This window comes from Jaculus jaculus, chromosome 17 (assembly GCF_020740685.1).
Source record: "Jaculus jaculus isolate mJacJac1 chromosome 17, mJacJac1.mat.Y.cur, whole genome shotgun sequence".
NCBI lineage: Eukaryota > Metazoa > Chordata > Mammalia > Rodentia > Dipodidae > Jaculus > Jaculus jaculus.
Genome location: NC_059118.1, coordinates 24,440,791 through 24,457,349, shown reverse-complemented (window position 1 = coordinate 24,457,349; position 16,559 = coordinate 24,440,791). Strand labels below are relative to the sequence as shown.

Here is a 16,559-nt window from a genome sequence, read left to right as displayed (position 1 = left end):
AGGGTCTTGAATATCTAGGGAAGGATGAAAAGGTGGGTTGGACAGTTGGGGAACTGTGCCCAGGTAGAAAGACTGGCTAGTGCTTCTCTCCACCTCTCCTGATGCAGGGTGTGATGAGACACATCTGTAGACCGGTGGGAATCGATTCTGACTTGCATGCACTTTGGACAGGAGGACACACTGGCTCAGTGGGCAGGGTGCGTGCGGGGAGAGCGTTGTGGGATCTTGAGTTTGATGTTGCAGACATTAGAGAGTAAGCAGTAGAGTCGAGCTGACAGGGGTCTGTGCCGTATTACCTAGGCTGTAGGAAACCCTAGGGTAACACAGTTGGTGGAGGGGGAAAGAGCTGCTATAGGCAGTGTGAAGCCCTTTGCAGAAATGCAAAAAAAAAAGGTCCCCTCATTTGGTCTGGGCCTTCATGGGTGCAGTGGACCCACCTACTTCCACCTCCTCACCTTCACTTCCTGAACCCGCTGGGGCTTTACTTCCAAGTTTCTGACCTTTCAAATGCAGTCAGGCTATTCAATGCTGAAGCCAAACAAAAGGTTCCTTGGCTTGGCAGGAGCCACACGCTGCAGTTTGGTGACATTCACAACGGCTGTGAGAACGAACTGGCGGAATCCAGAAACGCAGCCTGACCCAAAGACACACACAGATCCCCCGAAAGGAGCTGAGTTCCTGGCCAGGCAGCCACATCTCAGTCCCCCTCAGCTAGGACCCAGGCATAGTAGCTGCCAATTTACTTCCTGTGGTGTAAACTGGGGATACCATGAGTTCCCGCTCAGAGCTGAGAGCAGTTAGAGGGGTGATCATCAGGGCTCCCCCCATGGTGCGGCAAGCCCGTTGTGGACAGGTGCCGTGTGTCTTCTGTGTGCTGTGTCACGTAAATCTCATGTCTGACAGACCTTAGCATGTACCTAGAACATGGGCCATAAATACTGGGTTCACAGTTGTAGGAGTGCCCAGAAAAACACTGGCATTGGTCTGCATGGCACGTGTAAAAAGTTCAGTTTTTTTCCAACTGCTTAATAACTAACTTTCATGTGGAGGTGGGAAGTGGGGGATCTTTCTAGGCTTTGAGGGTCAGCTCTGGTCATAGATAGAGCTGGCCAGGAACTACTGAAAGGTCCACAGAGGGAAATGTGGGGCAGCCCTGAGCAAGTGAAAGGAGCATGGAGCCAGCGAGCCTGAGCATTCTCGCTGTGAGAGGCAGTGAAGGGCTCCTGCCTCTGTGGGACCCTCGGGCTCATTGGTAACGTCCCCAGGCAAATGTGAGGGCCTTCATGGGTGCACTGGGCCCACCAACTTACACCTCCTCACCTTCACTTCCTGAACCCGCCGGGGCTTTACTTCCAAGTTTCTGACCTTTCAAATGCAGTCAGGCTATTCAATGCTGAAAGCAAACAAAAGGTTCCTTGGCTTGGCTCTCTAGACTCTCTAGATCCCACAAAATCCAGACACACAAAGGTGAGGCAAGTGCAAGGTCATGCATGCCCACTAAGTGCTGCAAGCATCTGGAGTGTGATTTCAGTGTCTGAGGCCCTGGTGTGCCAATTCTCTCTGTCTCTCTCTCTCTTATGTGTGTCTATGTGTGCGTGCACGCTCATGTGCATGTGGGTATGCGTGTGCCACAGTACATGTGTGATCAGAGAACACCTTTGGGTGTTGGTCCTCACCTTCCATCTGGACTGAGCAGGACTCTCATTTGGTTCTCATTGTGTTTTCCAGGCTGGCGGGTCTCTGAGCTTCCCAGCCATTCTCCTCTCTGCCTCCCTTCTCCCTCTAGGTGCGCTGGCATTACAGACATTAGTGCTACAGTGTCTGGCTTTGCGCGGGTTCTGGGAATCTGAACTCAGGTACTCACGTTTGCTTGGCAAGTGTTTCATCTACTGAGCCAACTCTCTAGCTGTAATTTTTTTTGCTATTGTTGTTGTATTGTTTTGTTTTTCAAGGTAGGGTTTCACTCTAGCCCAGGCTGACCTGGAATTCGCTATGGAGTCTCAGGGTGGCCTCGAACTCACGGTGATCCTCCTACCTCTGCCTCCCAAGTGCTGGGATTAAAGGCGTGCACCACCATGCCCAGCTCTACCCTTAATTTAATTTATTTGCAAGCAGGAGTGTGGGGAGAAGGGGGTGGGGAGAGAGAGAGGGATAGAGCGTGCAAGCATGGGTGTGCCAGGGCCTCCCGCCACTGCCCGATGTGTGCACGACTTTGTGCATCCGGCCTTACGTAGGTATTGGGCAATTAAATCCAGATTGTTAGGCTTTGCAGGCAAGCGCCTTAACTGCTGAGCCATCTCTCCAGCCCCAACCTGTAATTCTGTTAAGGTTGAAAATTAGAACCAGCCCAACAGAGACTCACAGGGCAAAGTCCGGTAGTGTCCTGAATGCAGAGTTGCCGTGCCCCTTCCTCCCAGGCCCAGCCTGTGACCTCCGGGCATATCAACGCAGTCGCCACTGGGGAGCTCTGCAGGGCTTCAGCATCTAAAGCTCTCACCGGACTTTCCTTCTGTGGGCATGGCTAATTGAACAGTGCCCCTGTGATGGAGCTCAGCTTCCGGGTCCCCAACCCTCTAGTCATGTGGTTGGCAGCCCCATCCAGAGGGGCCTGCCATCCTCGGTCACCTCATTAGCACCCATTCGGGTGTGATCACAGGGGTTGAGAGATAACAGCTGGTACTCCTCTCACCCAGGAAAACCCAGCACCTTGACTCCTCCTCTAGGGACAAAGAAAAGTCATGATACAGCCTTGGTGGGAGTATTTTTTTTTGGGGGGGGGTATGTGTCTTGCTGGTTCTGAATTTTTTTAATACATACATATATATATATATATATATATATATATATATATATATATATATATAGAGAGAGAGAGAGAGAGAGAGAGAGAGAGAGAGAGAGGGAGAGAGAGAGAGGGAGACAGATATATATATATATATATATATATATATATATATATATATATATATGACAACTTCTATACTTACAGACAACAAACCATGGTATTGCCCTCCCCGCCCTTCCCCCACTGTCCCCTTAATAACTCTATCTCCATCATATCCCCTCCCTTTCTCCATTAGTCTCTCTTTTAATTTGATGTCATCATCTTTTTCTCCTATTATGAGGGTCTTGTGTAGGTATTGCTAGGCACTGTGAGGTCTTGGAGATCAAGGCTGAATTATGTCTGGACAGTTGTATGTAAGGAGTGGTACCCTTCCTTTGGCTCTTACATTCTTTCTGCCACCTCTTCTGCAATGGACCCTGAGCCTTGGTGGGTGTGAGATGTTTCAGTGCTGGACCCTCCTCCATCCCTTCTTCTCAGCACTGTGTTGCCTTTTGAGTCATCCCAGTGGTCATCGCCATTGGAAAAGAGAAATTTCTCTAACCAGAAGTGAGAGTAGCATTAATGTATGAGTATGAACATTAAGTGTAGTGCTTTCAGGGCAATTTGGTGAGTGTAATACATGCATTTATCCAGACAAGAGCAGGCTTTATACCCCTAAGGCTCATGACCTCCCCTGCCACAGGCTTTGGATTAGGGAGTATTTTTTTTTCTCCATCATCTCTGTCACTCCGGAAGGTCCTTCAGCTTCTCAAGTGCCTGCCACCCCCATCTACGTTGAAGCATTTCCTGTGTGCTTCCCATGCTTTATTACCTTATTTGATTCTTTTTTTTTTAATTTTTATTAACATTTTCCATGATTATAAAATATATCCCATGGTAATTCCCTCCCTCCCCACCCCCACACTTTCCCGTTTGAAATTCCATTCTCCATCATATTACCTCCCCATTACAATCATTGTAATTACATATATACAATATCAACCTATTAAGTAGCCTCCTCCCTTCCTTTCTCCACCCTTTATGTCTCCTTTTCAACTTACTGGCCTCTGCTACTAAGTATTTTCATTCTCACGCAGAAGCCCAGTCATCTGTAGCTAGGACCTTATTTGATTCTTAACACAACCCCCTGATGTCTTTGATTACTATTACATATCATAATATTCTTATTATTTTGCCCATTTTAAAAGGAGGGACTGACATCCAAAGGGGCAGTGAACATTTCAAGGAGACACTAGGTTATTTAACATATAGTACCCCAGTAGGATTTGAACTCAGCCGACCAGTTCTGGGTCAGAGTTGGGGTCTTTAGCCCAAACCCAGTCTATCAGATGGTTCTGACTAGGTGGCCATGTTTCCCTTGACCAGTGTTGGATGCCAGGAGATGATTGTTTTCATGATGCCTGGCTGGGTTTAAACTCTTTCCATGGAACCGCTGGTGCTCTGAGTGCGATAGTTTAAACATATGGCCCTATAGACTCAGGTGGTTTCATTAAAATTGAGCTTGTGGGCTGGAGAGATGGCTTAGCCTGCAAAGCCTAAGGACTCAGATTTGATTCCCCAGTACCCACATAAACCACATGTACAAAGTGGTACATGCTTCTGGAGTTCGTTTGCAGTGGCTAGAGGCCCTGATGTGCCTATTCTTTGTCTGTCTCTCTTCTCTGAATTTTCCTCTCTCTTTCTCTCTCTCTCTCTGCTTGCAAATAAGTAAATATTTTTAAAAAATTAAGCTGGGTGTATGGGGTGCACGCCTTTAAATCCCAGCACTTGGGAGGCAGAGGCAGGCTGATCGCCGTGAGTTCAAGGCCACCCTGAGACTACATAGTTAGTTCCTGGTCAGCCTGGACCAGAGAGAGACCCTACTTCAAAAAACAGACAAACAAAAAAATTAAAATTGAGCTTGTAACATGAGTCCTTGCTACAGGAGGGAGGGAGGTGGAGCTGATCCAGGAGTCAAGCCCTAGGGAATGTTGGGGGGTGGGTCTTCATTCCCGCTCAAAGGTGAGAGAGCAGCTTGAACTCTGGCTGTTGGTTGTTTTGTGGTTCTGGTTGTTGGTGATCTGCTTGGATCTGGGAGAGGGAGCCTGCTTCTTCTACCATTGACGTTGTTCCCTTGGACTGAAATAAACCTCTTTCCTCCCATAAGCTGGGCCTGGTTGAATGTTTGCCTCAGCAACGAGGAGCTGACCGCAACAGGGTCTCTGACCCACCCTTCCAGATGCCGTTACTGTCTCCGCAGGGCCCCGGGAGCCTCCCGGGCCGGGCCTGTGGCTGCATGACTCCATGCGAGGACTGGTCTCCCTGCCTTGCCCTTCTTCACCTCCCAGATGGCTAGAGGTGCAGCAGTTGGCACTGCTGCCACTACCAGGCCCCGGGGGACCTGCACAGGGTTAGGTCAGAAGCCAAACTGCAGTTTGGGAAATCAGCCACATTTGTGGGATTCTCCAAAGGCGTCTGGCTTCTCAGCCATGCCAGTAGTTCTCAGCTGGGGCCGTTCGTGCCCCACACGGGGGTGTGTACGGATGTGTGGGTGAACCTGCTGTCGTCACAGTGTGACTGGGAGTCCTCTGGTCATTTACCCAGTGGGGTCCAGGGATATCCTGGTCAGGGAAACTCTGTGGGGAATAGCCTTGCCCTTGGGAGACACTGAAAATGACTACTTACTTCCTTGGCTCCCTGGCCTTTGAAAAGGACTTTCTCGCTTAATGCCCAGACTGAATGGATGGGAAATAAAGAGCGGGCTTCTTGAATGATGACCCAGGGGAGGTGGTACGTCCTGGGGGGGGGGGGGGCAGGAGGGGAAGTGCCATAGCAGCATCTCGTTGGCACTGTCAGCCTTGATTCTTCTTGTATGTTTCTCACGCCAGTTGCCTTTCTGGGGTCAAGGGCAACTTGCATTTGCATGGTGTTAGTTCATGGAGCAGTTGAGTGTCAGGCTGATCAGAGGCCACCTGCAGCCCATGCGGAATAGAGACTCCGCGCCTTAACCTGGGGCCACTTTCCCGCAGCCTCCTGCTTATGTGGGACTGAACTAGGCTTTGGTTTCAGTATCTGTATTTTCCCCCCCAAAGGCAATGTGTTTAGAGGACTCTGGCCACCAGGTGCCTTAGAGCTGAACACTTCTCTTCTTCTTGTCTTGTAGTCGGAAAGACGTCTCTGATCACGAGGTTCATGTATGACAGCTTCGACAACACGTACCAGGTGAGTCTTGGGAGTTCGCCCTTCCCCCCACCCCCTGGGTGTCTGCCTGTGGCTGCTGTCTGGAATTAGCCAGCCTGTCTCCAGAGCTGGCTAAGCTGGGGTCAGAATGGGATGGCCCCAGATTCTTCGGGGATCATATATATATATATATATATATATATATATATATATATATATATGTGTGTGTGTGTGTGTGTGTGTGTGTGTGTGTGTGTGTGTGTGTGTGTGTATGTATATATATATAATAAATATATAATATTAATAATATAATATAATAATAAATAATAAATATATATATTTAATAAATATATATATTTGAGAGAGAGGAAGGGGAAACAGAGAGAGAAAGAAAGATAGAAAGAAAGAAAGGAAAAAAAAAGAAGAAAGAGGAGCAAAAATCCAGATTCGTGCGCCACCATGTGCATCTGGCTCCAGGTCTGGGTGTCTTTTTGCCTTGAAGAAGAACTCCCACCTCCAGGACTGGCTGTAGGCGAGGAAAAATCTGGAAATCCAGACCTCAAAAAGGAAACACTTTCTGGGGAGAAATCCTAAGAATAGAGAGAGGACATTTCAGGCCAGGTTCTCATGTTCTTACACACGGGTCTGAGCCGTGAACGGTGTTTGGTTATGTGCAGGGGACATCAGGTGGAAGAGGCCAAGACATAACGTGGGAGGGGAATGGGGAGCAGAGTTAGGTATGCTGTGTTCTCTGGACCTTAACACATTTGCACCAGATCTCCAACACAATCTTCTCTCACATGTACACACTTCCCCAGACCTCACACTGATGGCCTGCCCTCTCTTTCTGTCTCTCTCTCTCTTTCTCTTACACACACACATATACACACACCCCACATTGCTGAGTGGGGAGGAGACACATGTGTGAAGGGCTTGCCCTTCCCTATGTGGGCAGGAGACTGGACCTAGTGACTTCTGTGGCTCCTGACTTAGGAATGACGGTCTGGGGTCAACCACGGACCCACAGGTGGCCAAACACCTGAGTTATTGAGGATCAGTGATGAATTCCTGCCTCGTCGCTAGCTGGTGAGTGGGGAGGTTGGTACAAATGAAGTAAATTTTCCTTGAACCTATAGCTTTTTGCCAAATACATAAAACAGCCATTTCAACTCTATTTAAGAAAAAAATAAAGTACTGTTTTCTTCCTTAGGGAAAGGACAAACAGTCATACATGTCTCTCAGCTAGTGGGCCTTGTGGAGATACTAGTTCCACAAGACGTCAGTTGGTGTTACTTGAAACAAGGGAAGTTGGGGGGGGGGGGTCCCGAGCTGGGCCGAGCTGGGAAGCTCTGGGCAGGAGCAACTGCACTCTGCGGGGCTTTTCCAGTTTTCACCCCGTCACTGTGGGGCTTCGATCTGCTGGAATCAAACACAGTGGCTGTTTGATCGTGAAGTCCCTTTGCTATCACATTCTCAAGGACAAATATTTATAGACTCACTGGGACAGCTGCTAAAAATGTCCCTCCCCACGCTGCTGGCTGTGGAAGAGCTCGCTGTGATCCCAGTTCTGTCCGTGTCTGCTCCTTCATTCTCCCCGTTCCTCTTGACTCACTCGTCTGAAGCACCATCACCCTCGCCGAGTTCCCCTTCCACCTCCCTCTAATTTTATTTTTGCATTCATCTGCTGTGGATTGAAACTCTAGATCACGTGAATTCCAGAGAGCTTGACAGGAAGCTGTGAAGAGTCTGAGTGACTTTGGTACACTGACCTTGGCCACGCTGTTGTGTCCTCTCTGGGTCATGACAAGTTGGGCTTTGCACCGACTTGGACTTACCACAGTCTGTCTTCCTGGTAAAGGAAGTTCTTACACCACTGTGGGCCAGAAGTGACAGCTTGAATAGATTCCTTTCTAGTCTGACTTAGTTCAGTGTGTGTATGTACACACACACACACACACACACGCGCGCGCGCGCGCGCACACACACACCGGTGGATGTCAGAGTACAACTCCGGGTGTTGGTCCCCACCTTGCTCGTTCTTTGAGGCAGAGTCTGTTTGTCCACAGATGTGTCCACTGTGCTAGCTGACCTGGAAGCTTTGAGGAGAGTCTTGTCCTAAGAGCCCTGGAATTACAGCTGTTGGTGCAACAGCCTTCACCTTCATGCATCGTGGTGGTTTGAATGAGAAGAGCCCCCATTCTCATGTGCTTTGAATACTGGATCCCCAGCCAGTGGCGGTTTGGGAGGTGGACCCTGGTTGAAAGAGACGTACCGCTGGGGTGGGTTTAGGGGTGTTATAGACAGCTCCAGTGCCAGCCCGGCTCACTCTTGCTGCTTTCTGCCAGCTGTGGCAAGATGGGACACGCTCTCCCCACCATGGTGAAGCTTCCCCTTTAAGCTGGGAGCTGAATAAACCCTTTCCCCCCACCAGCTGCACGTGGGCAGGTGTTTTGCCCCAGCACTGAGAGGGTAACTATAACATATAGGTTCTGGGGATTTGAACTCAGGTCTGCTCGCATGGTGAGTGCTTTATCCACTGAGCCAGCCATCTCCTTGGCTGTCACGTGTTTGATCTTTTTAGGAAGGAAAGGGTTTATTTTCAGCTTGCAGGGTTTTTTTTTAAAGATCTATTTTTTATTTTTTGTTTGTTAGAGACAGAGAGAGGGAAAGAGAATGGGTGCACCAAGGCCCCTAGCCACTGTAAAAGAATACCAGACACATGTACCACCCTGTACATCTGGCTTCCGTGGGACCTGGAGAATCAAACCTGGAACCTTAGGCCTCATAGGCATGCGCCTTAACCACTAAGCTATCTCTCCAGCCCCTCAGCTTACAGTTTGGAGAGGAAGTCCTTCATGGAAGGAGAAGCATGGCAGGAGCAGACAGCCAGCATCACACCATCAGAGAGCAAGTAGGCTGAACAGGAAGTGGGGCCAGACTGGAAAACCTGAAGGCCTGCCCCAAAGACATACTTCTCCCAGCAAAGCTGCACCTCCTACGGAGCTCACAACCTTTCTGAGCCAAGCCAAGAGCTGGGGATTGAGTGTTAGAAAAAGGTTAAGAGGACTGGAGAGATGGCTTAGTGGTTAAGCGCTTGCCTATGAAGCCTAAGGACCCCGGTTTGAGGCTTGATACCCCAGGACCCATGTTAGCCAGATGCACAAGGGGGCACATGCATCTGGAGTTCGTTTGCAGTGGCTGGAGGCCCTGGCACACCCATTTTCTCTCTCTCTCTCTCTCTGCCTTGTTCTCTATCTGTCTCTCTCAAATAAATAAATAAAAATAAACAAACAAAAGCAAGAAATCACTTAAAAAATGAAAAAGGTAAAGAGATATGTAGGAAGCTAAAGGGAGTAGGAAGTTACAGGATTTTGTGTTTGTTCATTTTAAATATTTATTTATTAAAGAGAGACAGAGAGAGAATGAGGTAGACAAAGAGAGACAGAGTGAGCATGGGTGCTCCAGGGCCTCCAGCCACTGCAAACGACCTCCAGATGCATGTGCCACTTTGTGCATCTGGCTTTACATGGGTACTGGGGAATTAAACCTGGGCCTTTAGGTTTTGTAACTGCTGAGCCATCTCTCCAGTCCTGCCTTGCTTTTTTGGTTTGTTTATTTGTTTGTTTGTTTTAAGACAGCAAGTATAAGTCCTTTCCTAACAACCTTTAAAGCAGAAATTAGGTTGGGAAGCTTGGATCCAGCTCTGTTCACATAGGCTCACGTTACTGAAACCTCTGGAGATGGAGAGATACGCTGGTTGGTTTGTTTTCCTTAGCTGGGTGGCAGAGCGTATGGGAAGAGGACAAGCTCCCCAAGGGCTTTAGGAGATGGAATCCACTTCCTCTCAAGCCACCACCCCCCTCTGCATAGTGGCCCGCTCGGTCACCCTTCCACCAGTACCCTGCCCATCAGCCAGTGCCGTCTAGCCGGGCTGGGCCTGCCTTGCTCAGCTGAGGTACTCAGGAGAGGATCTTCCCTCCTTTCTCCATGTCCCCAGCCTGTGACCTCCACTTCCATTCACTAATTCTAAGGACACACATTTGTCGGACGTGCTGTGTGGTCTAGAGAAAGGCAGTCAGAGAAAGGAGCCCAATTGTGGCACTTGGAGTGTCCTCAGCAGAGCACAGGCAGAACCCCATCCTGGTGGCAAGTCAGCCAGCGCCTCAACCCTTGCCCTGAGGCTGAACATGCATGAGGCCCCGAGGAGCCATTGTGGGGTTCTGTGTGTGGGGAGCTGGGGTCCCCTGCAGGACCTCTCAGGAGGTTCTGTCTGCCCACAGGCCTTAGGGACTTTGCCAGTCCCAGTGGCCATGGGGGAGAAAGATTTCTGCTTTCACTTGCCTGGCACGTCTCTCTCCATCCCAACACACACACACACACACACACACACACACACACACACACACACACACCCCTTACTCTCCTCGATGTGTGTGCTGTCCAGGCTGTCACCACCCCTGCCAATCACCCCATCTAAATCCACTCCTTTACAAAAGTGAAAAACCAAGACTGACAGCCAGATGAGATTTGGGGCCTTGATTCCCTCACGTAAATCCATCTAAGAGGTGACTTTCAAAACTGTACTGTAGGAATGATCCCGGCCTGCCTTGTGATAAGAGGGGGCCTTCCTGGTGGCTGACTCCTCCTCTCCCTCCCTCATACCTGGAGAACCCTGCAGGCCCTTGGGGTGGGGGGGGTGAGCTGTGTAGACCCGACACTGGAGCCTATCAGGAGGTGTGCAACTGTGCTGCGCCAGGCCTCTCTCGGGCTTCCTTTCCTTAGCATTTCCAGCTGGTGGGGGGGGGGGGGGGGGCGCGCAGGGAGAGTCTCAGACAGCTCAAGCCTTAGCAATTTTAATATATTTTATTTACTTATTTATTTGAGACAGAGAAAGAGGCAGAGAGAGAAAAGGAGAGAGAAAGAGAGAATGGACATGCCAGGGCCTCCGGCCACTGAAAACAGATTACAGACACATGCGCCCCCTTGTGCATCTGGCTTACGTGGGTCCTGGAGAATTGAGCCAGGATCCTTTGGTTTTGCAGGCTAATGTCTTAACCACTAAGCCATCTCTCCAGCCCAGCCTTGGCACTTTTTTTTTCAAATTTTTATTAGCAACTTCCATGATTATAAAAAATATCCCATGGTAATGCCCTCCCTCCCCCTACTTTCCCCTTTGAAACTCCATTCTCCATCATATCCCCTCCCCCTCTCAATCAGTCTCTCTTTTATTTTGATGTCATCATCTTTTCCTCCTCTTATGATGGTCTTGTGTAGGTAGTATCAGGCACTGTGAGGTCATGGATATCCAGGCCACTTTGTGTCTGGGGGGAACATGATGTAAGGAGTCCTACCCTTCCTTTGGCTCTTACATTCTTTCCCCCATCTCTTCCGCAATAGACCCTGAGCCTTGGAAGGAGTGATAGAGATATTGCAGTACTGAGCACTCCAGTCACTTCTTTCCAGCACCATGAAGCTTTTCCGCTAAAATCAAGAACAAGACAAGGGTGTCCACTATTCCCACTGTTATTTAATATGGTACTGGATGTCTTAACTTTAGCATTTTTAAATTCAGAGGTGGAGAGAAACCTTATACCCAGTGCCATGGCATCTTAGACCATGGCACAAGTCAGGAAACTCTGAGCTAAGGCGCTGCCTCTTGGAGACGGCCTGTGGCCCTAGGGTTATGGGGCCTGCCCAGGACTCTCAGGAGGACATGCTTCTATGGTGGGGTGGTGTTTTTAGACTGAAATGTATGCTGGGTCCCTCCCTGGCCCCACAAAGTCTTTGGAAAGAGAACAAAATGGCTGCCAAAGAGCTTCTCATGCAGGCCTGCGGGCTTGTGAGAAGCGCTGGCTGGTAGCCAGGCTTGCCCTGTCCGCTGCGCCCTCAGGCCTCTGCCCTCACCTCAGGCAGCTGTCACAGCAAATTACCACGACCCCAATGGCTTCAAACAATAGAAATGTATTCTGTCACCTCTCTGGGGGCCAGGGTATGCAAGCCAGACGGAGGGCCATGCTGCCTTTGAAGGAGCTAGGAGAGGATCACTCCTCCCCTTGCCCAGCTTCTGGTGGCCCCGGGTGCTCTTTGTCCTGGGGCTGGCTGCAAGACCCCAGTCTCTGCCTTTTACTTCACGTGGTCTGATTTGGCTGGTGTATTGGTGTGAATTCTCCTGCGGGTTCTTGGGGTGACTGCAATGTCTTGGAGAGAAGGTCCTAGCTACCCCATACAGCATCCCTAGTCCTGGGGTTGGTCTCTTGGTCTCCTGCCTCTTCCTGATCATGTGTTGACTGCATTGGTCACAGAACAACCCCCACTTCCACAACTCCATGCACTAAGTAGCCTCTCATCTGACCAGCTACACCTCCTCTTCAGGGTGCGCGCACACACACACACACACACACACACACACACACACACACATACATGTGTAATGAGGTGCTAGGGGTCCAAGAAGGCCCTTGAAGCCCATACACTGGGTTTGCTTCTAATTTTTTAATTTTTTTAAATTTATTTACTTGAGAGGGAAAGAGGGAGAGGGAAAGAGAAAGGGAGAGAATGGGCGCACCAGGGCCTCCAGCCACTGCAAACAAACTCCAGACGCGTGCATCACTTTGTGCTTCTGGCTTACGTGGGTCCCGAGGAATCGAACCTGGGTTCTTTGGCTTTGCCGGCAAGCGCCTTAATAGCTAAGCCATCTCTCCAACCCTCGCTTCTAATTTTAATCAAAGAATTAAATAAAAAAGACTGAGAAGAATAATTATTAAATTATTGTATTTATTGAGGGAAGTACAGAGCCAAGGAAAGATACCCATGTGGCTAGAGATCCCACATGTAGGGCCTGGAGACAAGCATGGAAAGAAAGAGAAAAGAAAAATTCAAGGAGCTCTTGCCATGGGCCTCAGCCAGGGTTAAGCCAGCCCAGGCCCAGCCAAGGGAAAACCTCACCCACAACAGGAAGTTCCCAGGTGGTCAGAGAGCCTGCCCTCCCCCTTGCAAAGGTATTTATAACCTTATAGTGGTGGACTGTCTTCTGGCCCAGGTGAACCAGAGGGACAGCTGGTTGGTTAGGGGTAGGGGCTCTCTCAGGAAAAGGTTAGCCTTGACACCAAGTTCGGGGTGGGGCGGGGGGGGGGTGCTGAACTTGACCAACCACAATGTTTAAATCCCATGAAAGACCTCTCTCCCAGGAGGGCTCCTGGCTGATTGTGGAAAAACAGGTCTAGGGAACCAGGCAAGAGATAAGGTCATCTTTGATTTCTAGCAAGTGCAAATTTTCCCTGCCTTTTCACTTGGGGGGGGCTCCAGTCACCCTAATTGTGCCCCCTCTCTCATGCACACATGCACTCATACACAGTGCGTGCTGCGTCCTGACACCTCCGCCTTCCCTGGGTCCCTTCCCTTCCTCTTACACTCGTTCTCCCCTCTGTGTGGCTACATCAAATCCCCTCTGTCTCCTACCTAGTTCCACCTTCCTCTCCAGGAGGTCTGGCTGTCTACCAAAGCCACCATAGATTCCTGCCTTATCTAGGGTGTCACAAGCCCAGCGGACCCCACTGCTAGTACACAATTCTTCCACAGCTCTTCATAGGCTCAGGCACTAATGCAGGAGGGAAAGGGAGTGGGCAGGTACTCACATGATGACTGTGGTTTTCTCATGTGAGAGTATCATGACCAGCCGGGCGTGGTGGTGCACGCCTTTAATCCCAGCACTCGGGAGGCAGAGGTAGGAGGATCACCGTGAGTTTGAGGCCAGCCTGAGACGACATAGTGAATTCCAGGTCAGCTTGAGCTAGAGTGAGACCTTACCTCAAAAAACCCACCAACAAAATGAAAATTATTAATAATATAATTAACTTTACAGCTATATCTATTTTAAAAGAGTATCGTGACCGTAGGGACAGGTTAGCAGACCACTTGCTGAATTAGGGTTGTCTGGAAGAACGTGAGAACAGGATGTGTATAATTATACGTGGTATGCATCATGATAAAAGGGAATTTGTTGGCTTGGCATACACAGCTGGAGGCTGTTCAGACCACGAAGCTGGTCTCTCAGAACAAGGGGGTCCATAATGCAGTCCTGGGCCAAGTGCCCGGAGGAAGCTTGGCACAGTGAGGGCACTGAAGGGCTAAAGAAGCCGGAGCCTGCTGGCCAGGAGCGACCACAGCTGCCACAGAGACACTCACCTGGGAAGAGCGGAGCTTGCTCCCGCCCACTCGCTTGCTCCCTTTTCCACTTTTCTCCCACACAGGCCCCCAGTCTATTGGCTCGTGGCCCCCATATTTAGGGTAGGTCTGTCATCATGCAGCTAGCTACTGTCCCAGGTCCCAGGTGTCAATCCTGTTTGGAAATCTCCTCACACACACACCTAGACTATCATGCTATTCAGAGTGGGGGAGGAGGTGGCTGCACGGGTCCTGATGTCTTCTTCTCCTCCTCATCATCCTCCTCCTTTTAAGGAGGAAGGGTTTATTTCAGTCTTTAGTTCCAGGCTAGTGCCCATCATGGCAGGAAGGCACATTGGTAGAGCCTGAGGTAGCTGATCACATCCAGTCCACGGTGAGGGCACGGACACTAAGAAAGGCAGCTTTCGCCTTTTGTACAGTCCAGGGCCCTGGTTCGACCCACAGTTAAGGTGGGTGTTTTCTTCCCACCTCAATGAACTCAATCAAGACAATTCCTCACAAACACACCCAGAGGCTAACCTCAGCTAGTAGTTCCTCACTGGAGATTCTAGGTCCTGTCAAGGTGACAGTCTACAAACCGTCACACAGGGGAATGTTTCTTCTGCTTGCATCTGTCCCATTTGCCTTTTTTGTTTGTTTGTCTTTGCTTTTCGAGGTATGGTCTCACACTAGTCCAGGCTGATCTGGAACTCACTATGTAGTCTCAGGGTGGCCTCAAACTCATGATGATCCTCCTACCCCTGCCTCCAAAGTTCTGGGATTAAAGGTGTGCGCCAGGCTGGAGAGATGGCTTAGCGGTTAAGCGCTCGCCTGTGAAGCCTAAGGACCCCGGTTTGAGGCTCGATTCCCCAGGACCCACTTTAGCCAGATGCACAAGGGGGCACATGCGTCTGGAGTTCATTTTCACTGGCTGGAAGCCCTGGTGTGCCCATTCTCTCTCTTTTCCTCTCTATCTCTCTCCCTCTCGCTCGCTCTCACTCTCAAATAAATAAATAAAGATTTTTTAAAAAGGTGTGTGCCACCATGCCTGGCTTGTCCCATGTGCCTTTTAACTTGCTGCTCTCCACCCAGGAGAGGAAGACTCACTTTGAGCATCCAGTGGGATGTATTTGTCAAGCAAAGTTACAAGTCTTGATGTTAAGATCGGGAACCTGTCTTCTTTCACACGCCAGCCCAGCAAGCTTTCTTCTGTCTCTTGATCCGTGTAGTAATAAGTGACTGTCATCCTCAGTAAGGAGGGATTGTGGTGGCCAGAGCAAAACACGATATCTCTTTTTTCCCTTTGAAATGGAAGCTTGCAGACACTGGGCTTGGTGGCACACCACGCCTTTAATCCTAGCATTCAGGAGGCTGAGGTAGGAGGGTTGTGCTGAATTCAAGGCTAGCCTGGGCAATACAGTGAGTTCTAGATCAGCCTCGGCTAGAGTGAGACCTTTTTTTTTTTTCCAAGAGAAAAAAAAAGTGGCCTGGGTTCCAACCCCACATCTCTGATCTGTCACTTAGCTAGAGACCCTGACCAAGCCTGTCAGCTTCTTAGTAGTGCTCCTCTCCTCTCCTCTCCTCTCCTCTCCTCTCCTTCCTTCCTTCCTTCCTTCCTTCCTTCCTTTCTCTCCCTCTCTCTCTCTTTCTCTCTCTCTCTCTCCTTCTCCCTACTCAAGCCCCACCTTTTAAAGCTTTATTTATTTATTTGCATGTGTATATACACAAGCAAGGGCCCCTTGTCTCTGCAAATGAACACCAGTGGTTTGTACCACTTGATGCAACTGTCTTATGTGGGCAGCTTGGGAACTGAACCTGGGGCTGGCAGGCTTTGCGAACATGTGCCTTTAACCATCAAGCCGTCTTCCCAGGCTACTCTCTCCCCCCTTTTTTTAAAATTAATTAATTTATTTATTTGAGAGCGACAGACCCAGAGAGAAAGACAGACAGAGGGAGAGAGAGAGAGAATGGGCCCGCCAGGGCTTCCAGCCTCTGCAAACGAACTCCAGACGCGTGCGCCCCCTTGTGCATCTGGCTAACGTGGGACCTGGGGAACCGAGCCTCGAACCGGGGTCCTTAGGCTTCACAGGCAAGCGCTTAACCGCTAAGCCATCTCTCCAGCCCTCTCTCCCCTTTTGAGACAAGGTCTCACTATGTAACCTTGGCTGATGTGTAACTGTAACTCAACACCCTCCTGCCTCAGCCTCCCAGATGCTGAGATTTCTGGCATTGCGCAATGCATAGTAACTATTGCCTTTTTAAATCTAGAGGTGACCTGAGTAGCATCTCATCCATGTGCCCCCTAGAACAGTGCCCTCAGACTTCAGAAGCAGGACTGGGGCTAATTTACACAAAGCCTAGCTCTTAAAGTCTTAAGTCATAGAAAATCATG

General features: G+C 49.7%; 1 protein-coding gene across 1 annotated transcript in view; it reads left to right on the top strand.

The window, feature by feature from the left end:
* The window catches only part of Rab6b (RAB6B, member RAS oncogene family), an 86,131-nt gene that overhangs the window by 33,457 nt on the left and 36,115 nt on the right, over positions 1–16,559 (top strand). Inside the window, exon 2 of the mRNA XM_045136899.1 lies at positions 5,988–6,046. Coding sequence (XP_044992834.1) covers positions 5,988–6,046 — 59 coding nt within the window. The remainder of the gene's footprint in view (positions 1–5,987; positions 6,047–16,559) is intronic.